At 40.5% G+C, this 18,937-nt stretch overlaps 2 protein-coding genes across 2 annotated transcripts; both read right to left on the bottom strand.

Moving 5' to 3' along the window:
- Nucleotides 1-181: 181 nt before the first annotated feature.
- On the bottom strand, nt 182-12,148 carry timeless (timeless circadian clock). Its single transcript, XM_077530494.1, has 30 exons — nt 11,982-12,148; nt 11,516-11,616; nt 11,231-11,384; nt 10,922-11,036; nt 10,618-10,680; nt 10,408-10,509; nt 9,170-9,325; nt 8,949-9,082; nt 8,751-8,838; nt 8,499-8,675; nt 7,742-7,959; nt 7,555-7,658; nt 7,067-7,236; nt 6,855-6,980; nt 5,886-6,037; nt 5,708-5,805; nt 5,501-5,630; nt 5,134-5,335; nt 4,773-4,912; nt 4,568-4,647; nt 4,344-4,467; nt 4,152-4,234; nt 3,915-4,069; nt 3,612-3,828; nt 2,908-2,976; nt 2,714-2,832; nt 2,312-2,546; nt 2,086-2,137; nt 1,954-2,018; nt 182-1,857 (listed from the first exon to the last, which is right to left on the bottom strand). The coding sequence occupies exons 2-30, from the start codon at nt 11,595-11,597 to the stop codon at nt 1,727-1,729; spliced, it is 3,741 nt and encodes a 1,246-aa protein (XP_077386620.1). The 5' UTR covers nt 11,598-11,616; nt 11,982-12,148; the 3' UTR covers nt 182-1,726.
- A 978-nt stretch (nt 12,149-13,126) lies between these two features.
- prph (peripherin) lies at nt 13,127-18,867 on the bottom strand. Its single transcript, XM_077529599.1, has 9 exons — nt 18,108-18,867; nt 16,371-16,431; nt 15,636-15,731; nt 14,766-14,933; nt 14,558-14,683; nt 14,243-14,463; nt 14,108-14,160; nt 13,874-13,947; nt 13,127-13,799 (listed from the first exon to the last, which is right to left on the bottom strand). Exons 1-9 carry the CDS (start codon nt 18,788-18,790, stop codon nt 13,728-13,730), a joined length of 1,554 nt encoding a protein of 517 aa, XP_077385725.1. The 5' UTR covers nt 18,791-18,867; the 3' UTR covers nt 13,127-13,727.
- Between the last annotated feature and the right edge of the window lie 70 nt (nt 18,868-18,937).

Genomic DNA, 18,937 nt, shown 5'->3' with positions numbered 1-18,937 from the left:
AAAGGAAAGGCAAGTCTTTTGTTTTTGAGAGATACAAATCTGGCATCTATTCACACAAACGTTGTGCAAGATTTAATGACCATGTGTGTGTGTGTCCCAAGACTCCCAATTCAGATGTAAGCAATAAAAACTGCCAGGGGTATGCTTATGTTCTGGTCACAAAAAAAATGAGTCATCCTGATTGTTGAACACACATTATTTCATAGGCAGATATGTGCACCTCAAACCATACACACACTCAAGGCGCTTTCTGTGGACCATCAGGTCGCACAGGCTTTTGCGAGGTGGGGGCAGAGCAGATGTGACAGGAAGTTGCTAACAAACTCCAGATGTGAGGACATGAGACCACCTCCCACACAGCTGGAACATAAGGATTACTAAAGGCAGCAATTGCTGTCACAGACACACACGAGATCCTTGTTTTGAAGAAAATTCATACTGAACATGACACTCAGCATAAATCAAATGCTGAGTGCTGTCCTTGTATTATTTGTGTCAGTTTCAGTTTATTATATTCCATAATGCAGGGGTGGAGAACTGACAGACTATTGACCTTATACATCCCATGAGAACATTTGATCCGGCCAGCCATGCAATTCTAGAAACAAATAAAACCTTGGCGTAACCAAAAGCACCAAAACATCTTACCCACAATCTTTACAACATATTTGAGATATAGTAAGAAGACCCTCGGAGGACTTCATAAAACTGAAAAGACCCCTGATAGGCAAAAAGGTTCCCCCACCCAAGCCCAAATGAAATGAAATGCATTTAACGCTTGCTGCTCTCTAGTACCCCCTACAGGTATTATGATGAAAGCGACATGGCGATAATCTGTCACCGATTTCCCAAAATCACAACTCTTAATTTGAGTCAAAGTGATCTATGGGGCTTCATTTAGAAAATATTTTGCGTTCTGAGTGTAGAAACAGCTACATACATTTTTTTTTTTTAATGGAATTTGTTACATCTGTAAAACGCACGCTGCAAACATTAAATCTCTATGTATTTATATAACGTTTAAAGTATGATACGCGTATGCACGCGTCTGAAAAAGCATTGTTACGATTAACCAATGCCCGTTTACTTGTTTGATCAAAGTCTTTGTGTTTATGTGACGTTCAGGAACCTGTTGCTGTCGCGATCGTCAAGTTGTGACACGTCTGCCACATGAAGTGGTGCTATTCTGAGTTTCAAAATAAGAGCGAAATGGAAGTACTGTGTGCTGTAATTAACACCATTTACAAAAAACAACAACATTTGGACATACATTATTCAGCGCATGATGGAAATTATTCACTTCAGCAACATTCACATCTACTAAAAAAAAAATAAAGAAAAGAAAAAAGGGGCGCAAGCAAAAAAAAAAAAACAGAAAACCAAAATCAGCATTAAGAGGGACTCAAGGAAAACATTGGTGATGAGATTTGGTCCACCACATTTTGTCAAGTCAAGTCATATTTTTTTATTTTGTGGCCTGTGTGTCGACTATGTTTCTTGCTAAAATACCAAAACTGCAAATTGTCTTCACTTTTAATAACAATCAGATATTGCAAGCATTTTTTGTTACCTATCACACTTTTAAAATACATCGAAAAACATTGAGCTTTTCTTTTTTTTTCTTACTGGCTCGTGTTGTGCATATGTGATCATATGAGGGGTCATATATTTATATGATTGCAGAGTCATGTTTTCACTCTATTGACTGCAACACATGGATTGGCAACTAATCCTCATCATCATCTTCATCAATTAATACCATCTTCCGTCGACGCTTCACTGGTGCTGAAATATCTTCTTCGTCTGAATCTGCGTCGCCATTTGCAAACATATCCATTGGAGTGGTGGAACTCTTATCTGTAAAAACAGATCCGGCTCAAATCATATTTGGCATACAGTTGTCATTCTTGACTAAGCAATTTAATACTCTATGTATTAGTTTCATTCCCATACCCTCCTCTTCCTCCTCATCATCATCGTCCAACACCCTGCTTCTTTTAGTTGTCATCTCACTGGACCTAATATACAGAAATACAATGAGGACTTTCACAATTACAAGGGAAACAGGTACTTTTGTGACCTCACCTCTCAAATGAACTGTCTGCATCGTCAGTTGGGGCTAAATCCAGATCAGGAGCTGAAATAATGAGGGTAGAGAAATAAATTATTTTGCGATTTTCCATCCTATTTACCGGCTTCAAAAACTACCGTACATCAAATGTAACAATACTGACTCCCACAAATATGCAAAATGCACATATAAAAGCCAAGTACAATATGTACTTTGAGTGCATGGCATCGCCACACATACCTTCATCTTTGCTGGAGTGCTTTTTTCTCTTGCGTGCAACCAAGAGGGCTTTCAAAGCATCTCCTCTTTGTGAATGAGAAACCTCCTTTGTCTCCACCTGAAGTTCTTCAAGCGGGCCGCTGTCTTCCACAAGGACCTCCTCACTTTTAGATTCATCCTGATTTTCACTGAGAGACGCAGCTGCACTACGAAGCTGAGATGGGCTAATCTTTTCTGGGATTCTCCAAAATGTCTCCTAATAAGTGCGCGTCATAGAAAAAAAGTCATGTGAGGCAGTGGACTTCACTGAAGCGGCAGGGTTTTTACATTTAAAAACAACGTTGAAACATCATATTGATCACCATAAGCAGCAGATGGAGTTGCTGAAACTTTGCAGCATAATACTACGCAACAAAATCCTACCTGTTCATTTGCAGGCGCCCGCATCCCCAACTTGCGCAATAGCTTGTGAAAGGTTTTGTCCTCCATGGCATCTTCACATGCCTCAGTGAGAGGGACAAGAGGTGTAGCCTGTGAAAAACCTGGCCAAAGTAGCATATCACAAAAAAAAGTTTTAACCGGACCTTCTGCACCACAGTTCTGCAGACATTTCTTACCATCTTCTTCCCGGCCCATAGCTGCTCGGTCCAGACAGCGTTGTAACCACCCAAGTACTTCAGACATGCCTGCATGACAAACAAACACAATATGACCCTTGCAATTACGGATTAATAACACTCAACAATATCCAGAACCAAAATAAAACGTCTGCTTTGTGTCACACTGAGAAGTTGTTGGTATCTATATTTAGCTAACGTTTGCGTTGAATGAAATTCATCACCTTAATTGATTTAAACGCAGCTTAGTGCGGGAAAACTAATAAAAAGGGAAAGAAAGCCGGATTCAACATCTTTTCAGATCACAGTATCACACTATCCACTTTTTTATTTTTCAACTGCACACAAAGAGGTCCATGATTATTCGCGAACAATATAAATGACCACCATGCACAACCAGCGCCTGTTGTGGACCCAAAACAAGAACAGGTTCCCCCACCCATTTGGCCAAGTTATGCAAACTTGACCCAGCCAACATCAGAGCTGTTGTGTAAATTCAGTGTATGATCTGTCCATTGACAGTGAATTATCTTTTATTTTAGAGCATTCCCTCCTTCTGTAATTAAAAAAATAATATTAAGACATCAATCGACCTAAAAGTAATCTGAAGTCGTGTTAACACTACAAGTGTCAGAACTGAACTGTAAAAGCTGTACAATACAGAACTCAATAATTACAAAAAAAAAAAGAAAAGTTTGTCGCACCTTCCTTATGTAGCATTGTAACCATGGCCCCGACATCAGCTCGCCTCTCTCCGTTAGACAGAAGGCTTCGGCTCCTCCTGCTGCCACCATTCTGTCTTTCTTCCACTTCCTGCTCATCTTCTTCCTCACTCTCTTCAGACTCATCCTCATCTTCTTCTATGTTCAGAGGCTCATCTGGGAAATCTTGCGTGATTCCAGCTAGGAAATCCTCTTCACTCTGCAGGAAGAATGAATTTTCTCAAATCTTCCTTGCTTTTTTTTTTTTTTTTTTTAAGTCATCTAAGCGCAATTATTAGAATTTACCATTTGTGTGCCAGAGCTTTTTGGACGAGCAGTTCGACTTCTTTTCTTGTAAAGTTCTCGCCTCTCTGACACCAGGCCCATGCTAATCAGCTTGTCCACGATGCGTGCACGGGAGCGCTTGGCTGTGAGCTTCTTTATGATGTTGCCAAGCACATCTGGGGAAAAAAAAAATCTAACTGAAACTTCGTCTTTTCAATAAATAAGCTTATTTTAGTCAATAAAGCACCCAGTGATCACCATCAGAGTCTTTGTATTCTTCATAAAGCATCTGAAGTTCTTGTTCCTGGTCCTCAGTCCAAAGAACGATCCCGGTACCTTTCCTTTTTTTTTTTTTTTTTTTTTTTTTTTTTTAAAGGAAAATTATTTTCTATTGATTAGTTATCGATTCCAAATTAGAACATAATGAGTCAGCCTATCCAGCCTACATACTTGGGTTTCTTCAGCTCTTTAGCGCTGTCCACCAGACCCATGCGCACCAGCTGGGTCACAACCTGCCTCCGTGTTCGTGTACTGTTGCTTAGCAACGGCAGCAGAGTCTCCACAATGTCTGGCACTGGCAAGAGTCGTCAATTAGCAACAGTAAGATTTCTTAGTTCCTGCATAATGTATAATAAATTACAAACAGGAGTGCAAACAGTAAACAAACGGCAAACCTTCAGAGTGCCGATGTTCGTCATAAAGATTACGCAATTCCTGCTCCTCCTCTTCAGTCCAAGCTGGCATCTTTTCAGCTCTGATAAAAAAAATTAATAAAATAAAAAAAAAAAAAAAGTATTTCAAGCAACTTATTTAGCATTTTGACACCAATGCATATTTTCCAGCGTTACGGTGATACAGTTGACAAACAAACACACAAACCTCTCTTTGCCGTAACCTTCAGTCATCTCACGCACTGCGCCAACATTTTTCCAGAACAACAGCTCAACATAGGCCTTGTTGTTGGTGGCTGCCAGTGAAAAGAAACGGTTCAGCACATACTTGGCAAAGGTGACCAGCTCCTGTGGAGGACAGAAAGGAGGTCAAGTTCATGGGCCTCATCATTGTCATTTGGTTGCTTGTTAGCTGCAAAACTAATCATGTCAACGAAAAACTACCAACCTCTACAAAGCCATTACATCTTGGTGCAGAACAATTATTAGGCATCATTAAATATCGACCAATAGAAGATGGTGGATGTTATTGCCATTTACAGATCGTGTTACTTGTGTGGTTAGCCAACCTGGTAAGCAGAGGCAGCTGGGTCGCTCAGGATCTTGTTGAAGAGATGAAAGACTGACAGCTGGTACAGCAGCGCGTCCATTTTGAGGTCAAATGCTACACGGTGAAGCATTCGAGTAATGCAGTGGTTTGTGTGAGCCGTGTTTTTGGAGTAGGATTTGAGTAAGAGCAGGTATGGACGCACAATGTTGGGGTTGGCAAACCTGTGCAGGGTGGAAAAAAATCAACAAAGTGATATCAGAGTAGAGTGATTTTTTTCAGCAACACTGAACTAATATACAAACAAAGGCCTGAAAAGGTGACAGCTTCTGCCTTGATGGACTCATAAAAAATGTTCTTCCAATTCTTTCATATAGTTGTTGCCTCACTTCTTGATAAAGTCCAGAAATTTGAACTCCGTTTCCGAAACTTGGACTGCCTCCAACTCTTCGTCCTCCACGAGATCGGCATCATCCTCCCCTTCCTCTTCCATTTGAGTCTCAGGAGGAGCAGCCGACCCTGAAATCAAGCGTAAAAAAAATGAATCCTGCATCGCCATACTCAGATGTCATCTAAATATGCTAGTGTGTGCATACTTGGCAGCTCTGCATGCAAGATCTGCTTGAGGAGTTCCAGTTCTTCTTCAGGCTCCACATCAGTCGAGCCAAACACGTCTCCCTCGGGCCATACTTCCCTGAATGCAATAATGTCTTTTACATCTCTTAACTTTTTGGGCGGTGCTTGAAGCCAACTGTGCGGAGTTTTACGACTGACCTGGCGGCCCTCAGCAGCGCTAAAGCCTCTGGTCCTAATTGAGCCTGCAACGCATCCTGCACCCGCACCATAGCCTCAGTCCGCTGCTCCTCGAGAGGAGTTTCCGATGTGGCATCGAAAGGCACGACGCGCTCTGTTAAAGATTCTGGCAACTGCAGATGAGGGCAGAAAATGAAAGTGCGATGATGGGACTATGACTTTTCTTACTATTGATTGAGAGGCCAGATTCTGAGAAATGATAGTGAATTACAAATGCTTCCATATTATTACGCTACATTTATAAGAATTAACCTCATGACACAGCCACTGTTTTTTTTTTTTATATATATATTGGGCCACCTGTTTATATATACTGTGAAGTTGGTGCACTCGTAACTCAAAATATTAGGGAATTTTTGAGCATTTTCCTTCCTTTTCGGCAGTGTCCCAAATCTTAAAAAAAAGAAGAAGAAAAAAAAAAAAAAGTCTTATAATTGTTTACTTCATAATTAGGGATGAGCGAGTACACCACTATCTTTATCTGTTCAACCATCTAAATGATCTATATCTGTATTCAGAGGGGGCGTGGCCTAAACCGGAAATGGGCATGGTTCGATTGGGACTATGTGGGGCTTACGTCGGTAGTATTTTTTTTTCCAATTTCACGCTTAAAATAAATGGTAAATTGAAGTGTGAAATTGATATGGGTTGGGCAAAAGTTGCTATAATTTTTGTTTATTTGAAAACTATTCCCAAAACAGCCTAATTGAGGTTGATCAAATCAGTGCTTTTGATCACAAAAATAAGAACTATTTTTCAAACAAGTCAGAAAATGTATGTGTATGAATACACATTCATTTATAAGTACAGATAAAAAGGAATTATATCTGGGTTATGTTCGTATTTAGAAAAAAAAAAAAAAAAAGAATTATCCGTACCGCATACTCGTGTTGTACGGATATCCGACTCATCCCTAATGATTACACTGACCTGAAACTTTACACCATGCAGTTGTTCCTCCACCATCTTCCAGGTATCTGCCAGAGCTTCTGGGGTCCTTTCTACAGCTGGCTGTTTTTTGTCTTTCTTGGACTTATTCCGCTTCACTCGCTTTTTCTGTGAAATTTACCACATCTAGAATTGAAACTTTTCAGGTGAGTATTAAAGGAGAAACGTGATAGAAATTCATACACAAATTGTACCTGCACAACTAAGTTACTACGACCTTTGGAGAAGCGTTCCAACATACGCAGGAAGAGATGCGTTGACTCCACCAGGTCTTTAAGGTAGGACTGCGGCTGTTTGGTCCCGTCATACTTTCTTAACAGAGTCAGGAATATCTCCCTATATTCCATTAGGTAGAATATGTTACCTATGAGGTGAGAGGAAAAACGATTACAAACAATGATTCTTCCATCCATTATTTATAGATACATTGTGTTTTATGAATAGCGCAACTATAGTACGTATCCAATTATTTCTTTACAATGTTAATGCTCAGTTTTAACTGTCTGTCAGAGAGGTATTAATTGAACAAAATGTTTATTATTGTGGTTGCTGTGGAGTATGAAGTGTGGTGAATTGCTTAGCATATAACATGCAAGATGTCTCGTGTACTATTTAGGTAACCTCAATCTATACTATCTTGAGAATTGTTATTATCTTTCAACTTCAGTATTGAATGCATTACTTTTGATAACATTGGCACTGTGGCGGATGCTTTCATCCTGTGATCGGTCCATCTCGTTCACAGTCATCAGCAGCTCCTGATATGCCTTCAGTGCCAGGTGCATCCTAGCAAAAACAAGGAAGAGAGAGAGAGAAAGATGAATAGTCATATTTTCAGCAATATCCCTGCTTCTAAACACTCCTCTTACCTACGGGACCAGGATGTGGCCTCTTTGCGGTCAGCCAAAATCATCTCATAATAATTGGTGATATTGCGCTCCATAAAATGGAACGTGCGGGTGGACATTGTCTCGGAAACTAAATCGGCACGGAAATTGTTGCCGCGGTTGAAGGCCATGAAGAAGCTGAGCGCCCACAGGTAGTAGGTCTCATCGTGCTCTTGAGACTGCTCCCGCATCAGGCTTTCCTAGAGAGGAAGAGGCAAGAAAACAGAATGTTAAGATTCCAACAGTTGGAATTGCTATTATTGTACCTGTATTACATCTATATATAAAATAAATGCTAAACGATACAAAACAAATGCATCTTGTTTTAAAAGTTGTTCTCTATTCAATTTTTGTTTTCTGTGGAAAAAAAGTGTGCTCTATCTTCATTTGCATTTACATTGTATTTTAGGTACGCGATAACCCAACTCACAAAAAAACAATGCTGAGCTCTAATAAGAGACTCTTTTTGCAATTTCTGCTTTTAAAACATTAACAAATGTTATATTGCTCTGCACTGTAAAAGAGTATTCATTAAAAAGATATATATTGTGATTGCAGCTTTTACTTTTAGTGAAGAAGAATTGCATTTTATAGTACCGTATGTTGATGTTAAAAAAAATAAATTATTATCAACAAACCAATAAGAATTTCCACTTGTATTTAAATAAAACACATTGGGGAACCAAATAAGATTATCAATTACGAAGGAAAACAAATATTTGTTGTTGTAGCTCCTGACCTTGACAATGTACATGAGGCGATTGTAGCAGTTCTCTAAGAAGTCCACACAAAACTCCCGCAGGAAGAGCCGAACATTCAAAGCCGAGCGCCGTTTGTCCATACATTCCTGGGCCTGCCGATTCCGCCTGGGAACGCGTCTCACAGCTTTACCCATGTCGTGAGTGTAGTTTTTGAACTATGAAATAAAGACAGTAAAACAGGTCGGTGACTTTTATAAACGTTTCTTCGTAAATTACTTTACAGTACTTACATTGTGAACATTTCTGTGATAAATCACATCATTGTCTCCAATTGCTTTGAGTCCTTTTACAACAAAAGACCCCCCAAAGCGTGAATGTCTGACAGAAAAACAATTTCAAATGGTATTTGTAGTTAATCAAATGAAAACTTATAATGACGACACAACAAAATGAAAATACTTGTGTTCAGATCCTCTCATGTCATGTACCTGGAACCTCTTTGCAGTGTGCGAGAACGTTTCTCTGCCTGCTCCTTCTGCCTCAGCACCTCCAGCTCCGAAGTGTCTCTCTGCTTCTCCTCTGCCGAGCGAGCATGTCCAGCATTCACCAAGGTATCCGGTGTCTGTGACATGGCGGGAAGAAAACTCAAACACCGAACATTTATCTGTTGTACCGCACATTGATGAGTCAGAAAAAGAATTGGCCGAACCTGGTCTCTGAACATAAGGGAGATTATTTCCAACACATGCATACTCCACTGCTGCTCACTCTGGGCCGACGCCAAGAACTTGACCAGGTCATCGAAACCGCTCATGTGAATTGCCCAGAGCAGCCTGTCGTGGACGCTGGCATCGTCATCTACTTTCTGCATCAGGAGAATTTAAAGGAGACAAAAACACTGGGTGGAGAATTGTGGTAATGCTTTTTTTTTTTTTTTTTTTGGTGCCCTTTTTTTTGATTATGAGAACAACTTCAAATGTGTAGAAGAAAACATTTACAGCTAATTGATTCATTATTTTTCAAATATTTTTTAAAAATGTAGAACATCAATGTTTTAAACTTCTGCTTTCAGTATCATGCCATTATGCTTCTAGTGCAGGTGTCCGCAACCTGCGGCTATGGAGCCATATGTGGCTCTTCAGTCTCTCTCGTGTGGCTCTCTGTGGCTCAAAATAAATAAATAAATAAATGAATAAATAAATAAATACAATTTAGAAATTTATATATATATTTTTTACATATTTATTTGTAATTTTTTAGATAAGATATTCTTAAAAATAAAAAATTTAAATATTCTAAAAATTGTCAGAGTCCACATTTTTAAGTTTTCAGAAAGACAAAAACATTTTTTTTATTACCTAAAAAAGTGATTAAAAATGTCTAAAAAGGAAGAGGAACAGCAGAAATTTACCGTAAACTGTCCATGAAATTGTAGAAAAATGTCAGAGAATTGAATAAAAATAGGCAGAAAACAAAAAGTTCAAAAAGTAACCTAAAATGCCCAAAAACAAAAGAAAGGCAGAAAAGTACCCTAAATTACGAATTGACAAAAAAAAACCTAAAAATATATTTAAATAATAAAAAAAAAAGCTGAAAAGAAAACATTCAAATACTATCAATAAAATATTCAAAACAAAGAAATCATAAAAATTACCATAAAATGCCCACAAAATTGCCAAAAATGTCAGAAATTTGCTGGCAAAAAGGCAGAAAAAAATGTTCAAAAATAGCAATAAAATGCCTAAAAATGTTTCTGACCCTTTTTCTAGTGGATGTAACTTCCAAAACTATCACTCAAAGCACCTACTCAACTAACTGAATCAACAGCACCTTTGCTGGTTGAGACCAACACTACATTTTGCTCCAAGACATAACTTACTAAATTCTTCAATATGTGTCATTCAATCAACTGATAGTTTGTCCAATTCAACTACAAAGCATATTAACCTTCTCTTCCAAAGGGTCTGCAGGTACATGAAGCACATTCCTGACCAGAAGCAGAATCCTCTCAATCAGAAGGTTGTCTTCTTCCTGCCTCTGCTCCCATTCCTGAAAATGAATCATGTGAACAGGAAAGGAGGGAAAAGAAAGAAAAAAAATACATGTATGAACACAAAATGGCATTTTTTAAAGACGTGCTTTTCACCAGTCACTTACCATTTGTAACAGGTTGTACAGTGTCTCACTTAACACACCAAACACCTTCTCAGTACTAAATGCCTACAATTAAAATAGAAAAGCATAATTTGAAATTTGTGATTTCATCAAAAAGTAATGGGTTTTGTTGTAAATTATTTTCATTTCATTTGGCACTGTAAGGGTGGGCTTTGTTACTAGCTTACTTTTTGACTAGTACCTACGAAGTATGACGCAACAAGAGCAGCCTCGAAGGACACAGACAGACATGAGCTAACATAACCTCATTGAGTGAATTAGTCATTCAATTATATACAGGTAATACCTCTTTGTAGGCCTGTAAATGAGAGGTCACTTGCAAAAAGTGGTGTCTAAATACAGGATCGTCAGGAACCTTCCCAAAGCAGAGCATAGCAGGTTGTGTTAGATTAACCATTAGCCTGTGAAAAGAGCAAATATGCACAGTGTGTCATATGTCCATCTTGACTAGTTATAATGCTGCTTTACTACAGTTTTGACTCTCTATCATGCAATCAATAGATTGAACGTGTTTACAGGTACATCTGGATGACTGTGTCTATAATAGTGACTGTATTTTAGAAGAGGCAAGTTTCATTCCGGGGTATTTATTTACCGTATGCAGGCATCAAACAAGGCCTTGTCATGCCCATGCTGAGTGATAATAGGCAGAAGGTCATGTTCTACGATGTGGCCTTCACCAAGTCGCTGGCGGACATCACGGGTGTCATCTTCATAGCGCAAGAACCTGATCAGATCTTTAACACTCTCTGAGAAAGAGTAAACACCTTTGTTTGTTTGTTTGTTTGTTTTTTTACTCAACATGACATTATACATTGTTACACATGATCAATTAATTAATTACGAAGCACAATGAGAACATATTACAAAATCCACTCACCTAAACAATCAGCTTCTTTGTGGTAAATGTCTCCCTCCAGGTATCCAAGAGCACTGCATGTTGCCAGAAGATCACAATTCATCCTGAATAAGTTCAAACACCTTCGGCAAGAACAAATGTGAACGTAAGGGTGAAAATGGGGAATAATGATCTGGTCAAATGGTTATATTGACTGAAAAAAAAAAAAAAAAACATCTTAAAAAAGAACTTAGCTCTATTCACTCACCGACCAAATCATTAGGTACACATGCACGATATAGTAAGAGCTGAAATAAATCAGTATCAAGCATTCTGCATTTAATAAAATAGACGGGTTCACATTTGACGGACACTCAGAAGTTCTGACTTTACGGTATTCTAAATGTACTGTAGTTTGCGGAGGTCCTAATGTTGTGGCCGTTGACTGACTGTCTGACTGACTGACTGTACTGCACATCAAATCGCACAAAACAGGTTTTATGCTCACGTAGAAGTAGTCGTTCAATTCGTTCCCCGGGAGAGTCCACCGTCAAGCTTCACGTAGTAAAGAAATACGCTCAAGATTAGTGTGTCGTTGTGCCAAACAAGTCAAAAGCAAGAGGAAAACTCGCCATCAGCTACACAAGTCTGGCGCCAAGAAGCGAACTACACCGGAAGTAGGATGGCGTCATTGTGTCGTCTTCTTCGTGGGATATTTAAAGTGATTGGAAAGCATGTACCTGAAAAGTACCGCCATCTAGTGCTCGGTTTACGTAATCCATTTCTAAAACAAAGTACAGAATGTACACGACTACATAGTGCAGTACTGGGCTGTATTTTGACAGTAAAGTACCATAGTATTCAATTAAAAAATATTGCAAGAAAATGTTATTAATTATTATTATTATTATTATTATTATTATTATTATTATTATTATTACATTATATAGTAACACATCTTCAAAATCAATAACGTTACTCATGTCACACTTTATCACTGGCATCCTCCTTGGCTGACAGCAGCACTACTGTAACTGTTATTGATTATACATTTGGTGTCATTGTGAAAAAGGCAGAAACCTTTGACTGTTTTAAAATAGCCAGCTCCTCTTCTCAGCTTCACTGGAATAACTATGCTTAATTTTGCTTTCAACATGCTAAAAAAAGTGTGTTTCACGATATGCTCTTCCTGAATCAAGCCTCCACTTGCACAAAAATAAAAAAGGATTTGTCCTTTGCATGAGAAGTAACACACAAAACGATTGCTAGATTGCTGCAAATGTTATTTTCCAGTTTCCATGAAACATTTGGAGGCTCCCAGGAATTTCTGTGTTTGCCTTGTCAGTCCACTTGTGATGGTTGTTTACCTATTCGCTGTGTTATTGGTTGGTGACCAGTCCAGGGTGTACCCTGCCTCTCCAACAAAGTCATTATATGTCATAATTGTATGAGGAAATGTCTGATTGTCACAATGCTGTCCGAAAGGAAAAATGAACAAATAAATCCAATCAAATCAAATCAAATCAAATCAAAGTCACCTGTGATTGGCTCCAGGTCACTCGTGGAGGTAACGAGGACGAGCACTTTCAGTAAATAGATTAATGGACAAGTTGCAGTGACTTCACATGAAGAAACCAAGGCAGAGACATTAGAATTGCTCAAGGTCAGTTTATTTGCAATTATGTGAACCTTCATATATTGTGTCAAATCACACAACCATTTAATGCTTATACTTTTTTCATCATTATTTTTTAACCATCTTTCAGTTTCCCCCTCTCCTTTTGATATATGGGTAGTGGTACAGGTAGACAGCAAAGCCTCTGGAATGTGATTTTTTAAAATTTTATTTACTGAGAAGTGTATATCAAGCTATTATGCACTTTGATGCTAGTCTTCTTCTTTTCCACTGCTGTTAAACACAAAGCGAGCTACAAACGTGCCCATCAAAGCACTCCATGGGATTGCACTGCAAATAAAGGCCTCATCTGGTATGTTGATCGGGTTACAAGTTCTGCTTTGTCACACAGATGACACAGCTGTGTTTTAAAACAGCTGGGTGACTTCAATAGCACCAAAGTGACACACCAGTCAAAATGTATTCTTTTAATTTAACATTGCACTTGTTACTCTTTGCTAGACAATGAAACACTAAGAAGTTTTACTCTTTTTTTTTTTATGCGTTTTTTTTTTTTTTTTTTTTTTTTTTAAATTCTTGTCATGGCATAGGCCTTCACATTATTGAATCAGGTTCTTTTCAATTGTCCTTGTCGTCTTTATCAGTGTGGCCCGAATCTCTCTCGGTCTCCCTCTTGGATTCCTTCACCACCTGAAGGGAAAATTATATTACTACCTTGAAAGTTCTGACAACTTAGCACACTGAAATATGATTATTATCCATACTTCTCCGTCTCTAGTCTCCACTGTCTTGATCACCACAGTCCTCTTGGTGCCACTCTCTGGTCTGGGTTCGTAATCTGGATTATATAGATATCATTGTATTGTCAAATTTGCAGCATTTACAGCATGTTGACTACTGGTCAACTAATGCTAACCCCCATGAACTTCATTTACATAACAGCAACTTCCAGAACATGAGACCATTCTCTGTTGTTTGAATAGAAAACCAGAACTCACCACGATCACCAAGGTGATTTGTCATGCCAAGATTGAGAAGAGGCATGGTGATCCTGAAAAAGAAATATAACTAAAGTTTCAGGAGCCCTTATTTGTTGTTAAATATCACCACAACTAAAACAGCCCCTCGCTCACCTGCTCTCCTCCCCCTCCAGCAGTTTACGATAAGTGGCAATTTCAATGTCCAGAGCCATCTTGACATTGAGGAGGTCCTGGTATTCCCGGAGGTGGCGAGCCATCTCGTCCTTCAGGTTGCGGATCTCATCCTCCAGTCTGCCAACGTTGTCTTGGTAGTTTGCAATTTCGTTGGCGAACTGGTCCTCCATGTCACGCATCTGCCTCAGGAGCGCTTCATTCTGACATCACGCAGTGAAATATCATCAAGGCTACAGGCGATACGTGTAATTATGAGAAAAAAAAGAAAAAGAAAAAAAGAATTGCTGTCCTGACCGTGTTCTTCATTGCATCAATCTCACAGTTCAGGGACTGGATCTGCCTCCTGGACTCTGTGGCCTCCTGCTTGGCCTGCTTCAAAGCATCACCATTCCGCTTTGCAGATTCAGTCAAATCTGCAAACTACACACATACAGATAATAATATTAAAATTCAAGTGCATCTTTTGAGTGTGTGTTTTGTGTTTACGTGTGTTGTTGGCAACCTTGGACTTGTACCAGTCATCGGATTCCTGCATGTTCTTCAAGGCAATGGTCTCATACTGGGCCCTGATGTCCCTCAGAGCACCAGTGAGGTCTGGTCGGGTGCTGTGGTCCACGACCTCCATCCTCAGCTGTTGGGTCTGTACACTCACTTGAACATCCTGGATTTCCTAAAATAAGTTAGAAAAGCAAGTTATTGTTGATTCATGAGCACAGTGAAGCACAATCACAACTATTCTAATGTTCTTCCAGTTTTCAGAATAAAAAAAAGTTTAAAATAAAAACGAATGTGTCAGGGTTACCTTTTTGACATCTATCAAACACGACACAAAAAGGAGAGAAGACACTCAGTGCAGGGCTCGTGAGGAGAGAGGAGAGGAACTGACTAATACAATTCACTCCTGCACTCTCTGAAGGTTCCTCTCCTCACCCTCTCTATTTATTTGGTTTTCCATGCCCTTTCCACGCCCCTAGTTACATGGGTGTTCCATCCCTAAAAATGCAAACGCAAGGCATAGTTGGAATACAGTGTACTTGTTTGTCTATGTGAGTGGAAGATTGCTGAGCACATGTGTGGTCAAGTCTGCAATCATTTCTTAACAGAAAACAGGTGACCTCAGCAGACTGGCTCGAACCATTCTGCTGCGTTAGATGTTGTGGTTCTTCAGCGTTTAAGTCATCTTCAAATAGCCAGGCTATGTGAATGTGAGTGGGAACAGAGCAAAGCATTCTTCATTGCAAGCAGTAGCAATTCTTCTTTGCAAGCAAAGCAGTCATCATTGCAAGCAGAAGCAGTTCTTCATTGCAGTAAATTTATAACTTATTATTTAAAATTATTCCTACAGAATGTCACATGTATAATGTGCACCTACTTCATCGTGCATTTTCTTGAGGAATTCAATTTCATCCATCAGGGACTCGATCTTCCTCTCCAGCTCCAGACGGGATAATGTGGCATCGTCCACATCCTAGTGGTTTTAAAATTAAAAGAAATAGTAGAAAATTATTCATACATTCTTACCTCAAAATTTCAGTCTACTTGATTTCAAATTGTCATTGCATGTCATCCGTGTTGAACATGATAAATGTTTTACAAAAACTCAAGATACATATGTGTAAACATCTGCAAAAATTGATATCTACTGTATACTGTAAAATTCATCTCACAACAGGGTGATGCCAAACATTCGGGCAATAGATATATTGCAGGTTTGTCAGAAAAGTTCCAGGACTGATGTTACAAATGCTATTTACACGCCATGGCGTTTATTTTTTATTTTTATAACTGTATGGAAAGCGGCGAGAGTTGAGGCAAGACAACCTCTTGTTGGCTGCTTCACCATGACAACGCACCTGTTTACAGTGCCCTGAGTATCTGACAGTTCTTGGCCAAGAAGAAGATTTATTTATTTTTAATCTTTAAGAGAGCCTGTTTTGAGGACGTGGATGAAATCAAGATGGCTGTGAACTGCTTCCAGGATTGCTTGAGTGCGTAGCATAGACTTCAAGAGGAAGAGCTTGTAGTTTTTGTAGGTTGGATTTGAAACATATCTTTTGTAACACCAGTCCTAGAACACACCTGGTATCTTTCAACATTGCTTGTTTACCTTGCGGAATGCTGCAAGGTTATTTTCAGCATCTGCCCTCTTCTGGGCTTCTTCATCCAACCTAGCAGACACACACACGCACATTCTTTAAACTCACTACTAATTTTTTTCCACAAAGGGTATTAGCTGGGGGAAAAAGGCACTCTGGATCAATTTGTTGATTCACTGTCCTGTAAAAGGTTTTTGGAAGTGCGCCTCGTGGGAACACCAGCTGCTCCTTTTCCACTAATGCAGTTCAATAAGGTCACCATGTCTCTTGATAAGGTTAACTATATGCTCCGCATCTTTTATTTCCCAGAAGAAATCTACCAAATGCCATGTAAGCAAATTAAAATGACAACTGTATTTAATTTCTAACAGACTGGCTTCTAATGTAAAGATTTGTACATTGTACAACACAATGAGAGAACAAAAAGTTTACTCCTTCCCTGATTCAACCCGATTCTCTGTCCATTTGGTTGATGAGATCCACTTCATCTGTCTTGTCCGGTTAAAATCATGCAGGGGTTGGACATTAAATAGATTAGCTGGAAAGCGTCACATGGCTTCTTCATCTTTAATTCATGTTGGGTTAGAGGGGCCTTTTCTCCTAATGGGGTCTCTGGCACCATTTAATCAGTGCAAAGGGACAGTGAAAACTCACCTAATGGAGTCACTGAGTCACATTGATTTTTTTTTTTCTTGCATCCATTTCCTCCCTGCTTCTTTACTGACCCCACCCATTGTCTGGCCACTTCCCTCTCATCTATGCAAGCCTGATGTAAGCCATTGCTAATTAACATTAATCAGAGCACAGGGAAGCCATCTCACAATTGGAGTAATTGAGAGAGTTATAGATGCCTTGCTTAAGGGCACCATTGGGTCCTTTTGTGTTTATATAAATAAAGATGACTTGACTTGACTTAAATTATTAATGTATTGCAACTGAGGAAATACGTCAGCACAAACCGCACCTTGTTGCCTTTGCAAGGCAATGTGCTGATGCACAGTGGTGACTTGCAGCATGTCGCAGCTTGGATGGGCCACGCCCTACCTATCTATCTATCTATCTATCTATCTATCTATCTATCTATCTATCTATCTATCTATCTATCTATCTATCTATCTATCTATCTATCTATCTATCTATCTATCTATCTATCTAATCGGTCTGTCGGTCTGTCTGTCTATCTATCTATCTATCTAATCGGTCTGTCGGTCTGTCTGTCTGTCTGTCTGTCTGTGTCTGTCCGTCCGTCCGTCCGTCCGTCCGTCCGTCAGTCTGTCTGTCCGTCCGTCCGTCCGTCCGTCCGTCCGTCCGTCCGTCCGTCCATCCATCCATCCATCCATCCATCCATCCATCCATCCATCCATCCATCCATCCATCCGTCCGTCTGTCTGTCCGCCCAACCAATCCATCCATCCATTAGTCCATCCGTCCGTCTATCTGTCTATTTGTCTGTCCGTCCATCCATCTATCCGTCCGCCCATACGTCCGTCCATCCATCCATCCATCCATCCATCCATCCATCCATCCATCCATCCATCCATCCATCCATCCGTCTGTCTGTCCGCCCAACCAATCCATCCATCCATTAGTCCATCCGTCCGTCTATCTGTCTATTTGTCTGTCCGTCCGTCCATCTATCCGTCCGCCCATACGTCTGTCCGTCCATCCATCCATCCATCCATCCATCCATCCATCCATCCATCCATCCATCCATCCATCCATCCATCCATCCATCCATCCGTACCAACCTCTGTTTGAGCAGGCCCAGGTCCTCAGCCAGGTTGTCCCTCTCCAGCTGGTACTGGTCCCTCTCCTTGCCGATGGCGTCCATCTGGCGTCGCAGCTCCCTCAGCTCGTCCTGGAAGATCTCGGTGGCGCGGTTGGGCTGGCCGTGTTGCTGCTGGCCCTTGTACTGGGTCAGCTCCTGCTGCAGCGCACCATTCTGCTGCTCCAGGTAGCGCACCTTCTCGATGAAGCTGGCGAAGCGGTCGTTGAGCTCCTGCAGCTCGGCCTTCTCGTTGCTGCGGGTGGCGAGGAACTCCTGGTTGATGGCCTCAGCCATGGTAAAATCCACCTTGTCATAGGTGAGGCGTTGGGCCTGGACGGCGGGTCGGGAACGCTGTTGGTGGTAAGCGGTGGAGCGGGAGGACACCATGGGCGACGCGGAGCGCATGTAGCGACCCCCGGAGACAGACGGACGTGAGGACACGCTGGAGTAAGAGGACATGGAGATAGGATGTGGGCTCCCGAAGGTGCGCCTGTAGGAAGTGGAGGAATGCATGGAAGAATGGCTCATGGTTGGCGTCTCGGGTGGATCTCGAAAGAGAGAGAAAAGTAATCTGGCTTGGAGACTGTCCTCAAGCCACTGCTGGAGGTTTATATACTTGCACACGAGCTTGTGATTCCTCACCCCCGCCCTTCCTTTCCCCATCACTCTTCGTCATGTCGGCCCAGGCCACTCCCTTCCGCGCAGAGGGAGCGCGCCTCGCCGTCCTTCCAGCACCACTTTCTGTCTGGACAGCTCCACCCTTTTAACAAGAGGACATCACATTACTGCTTCAATATCTAAATATGTCTC

This window comes from Festucalex cinctus, chromosome 8 (genome assembly GCF_051991245.1).
Source record: "Festucalex cinctus isolate MCC-2025b chromosome 8, RoL_Fcin_1.0, whole genome shotgun sequence".
Taxonomy (NCBI): domain Eukaryota; kingdom Metazoa; phylum Chordata; class Actinopteri; order Syngnathiformes; family Syngnathidae; genus Festucalex; species Festucalex cinctus.
The sequence above is the reverse complement of the archived record's forward strand: the minus strand, read 5'-3'. Positions and strand labels throughout refer to the sequence as shown.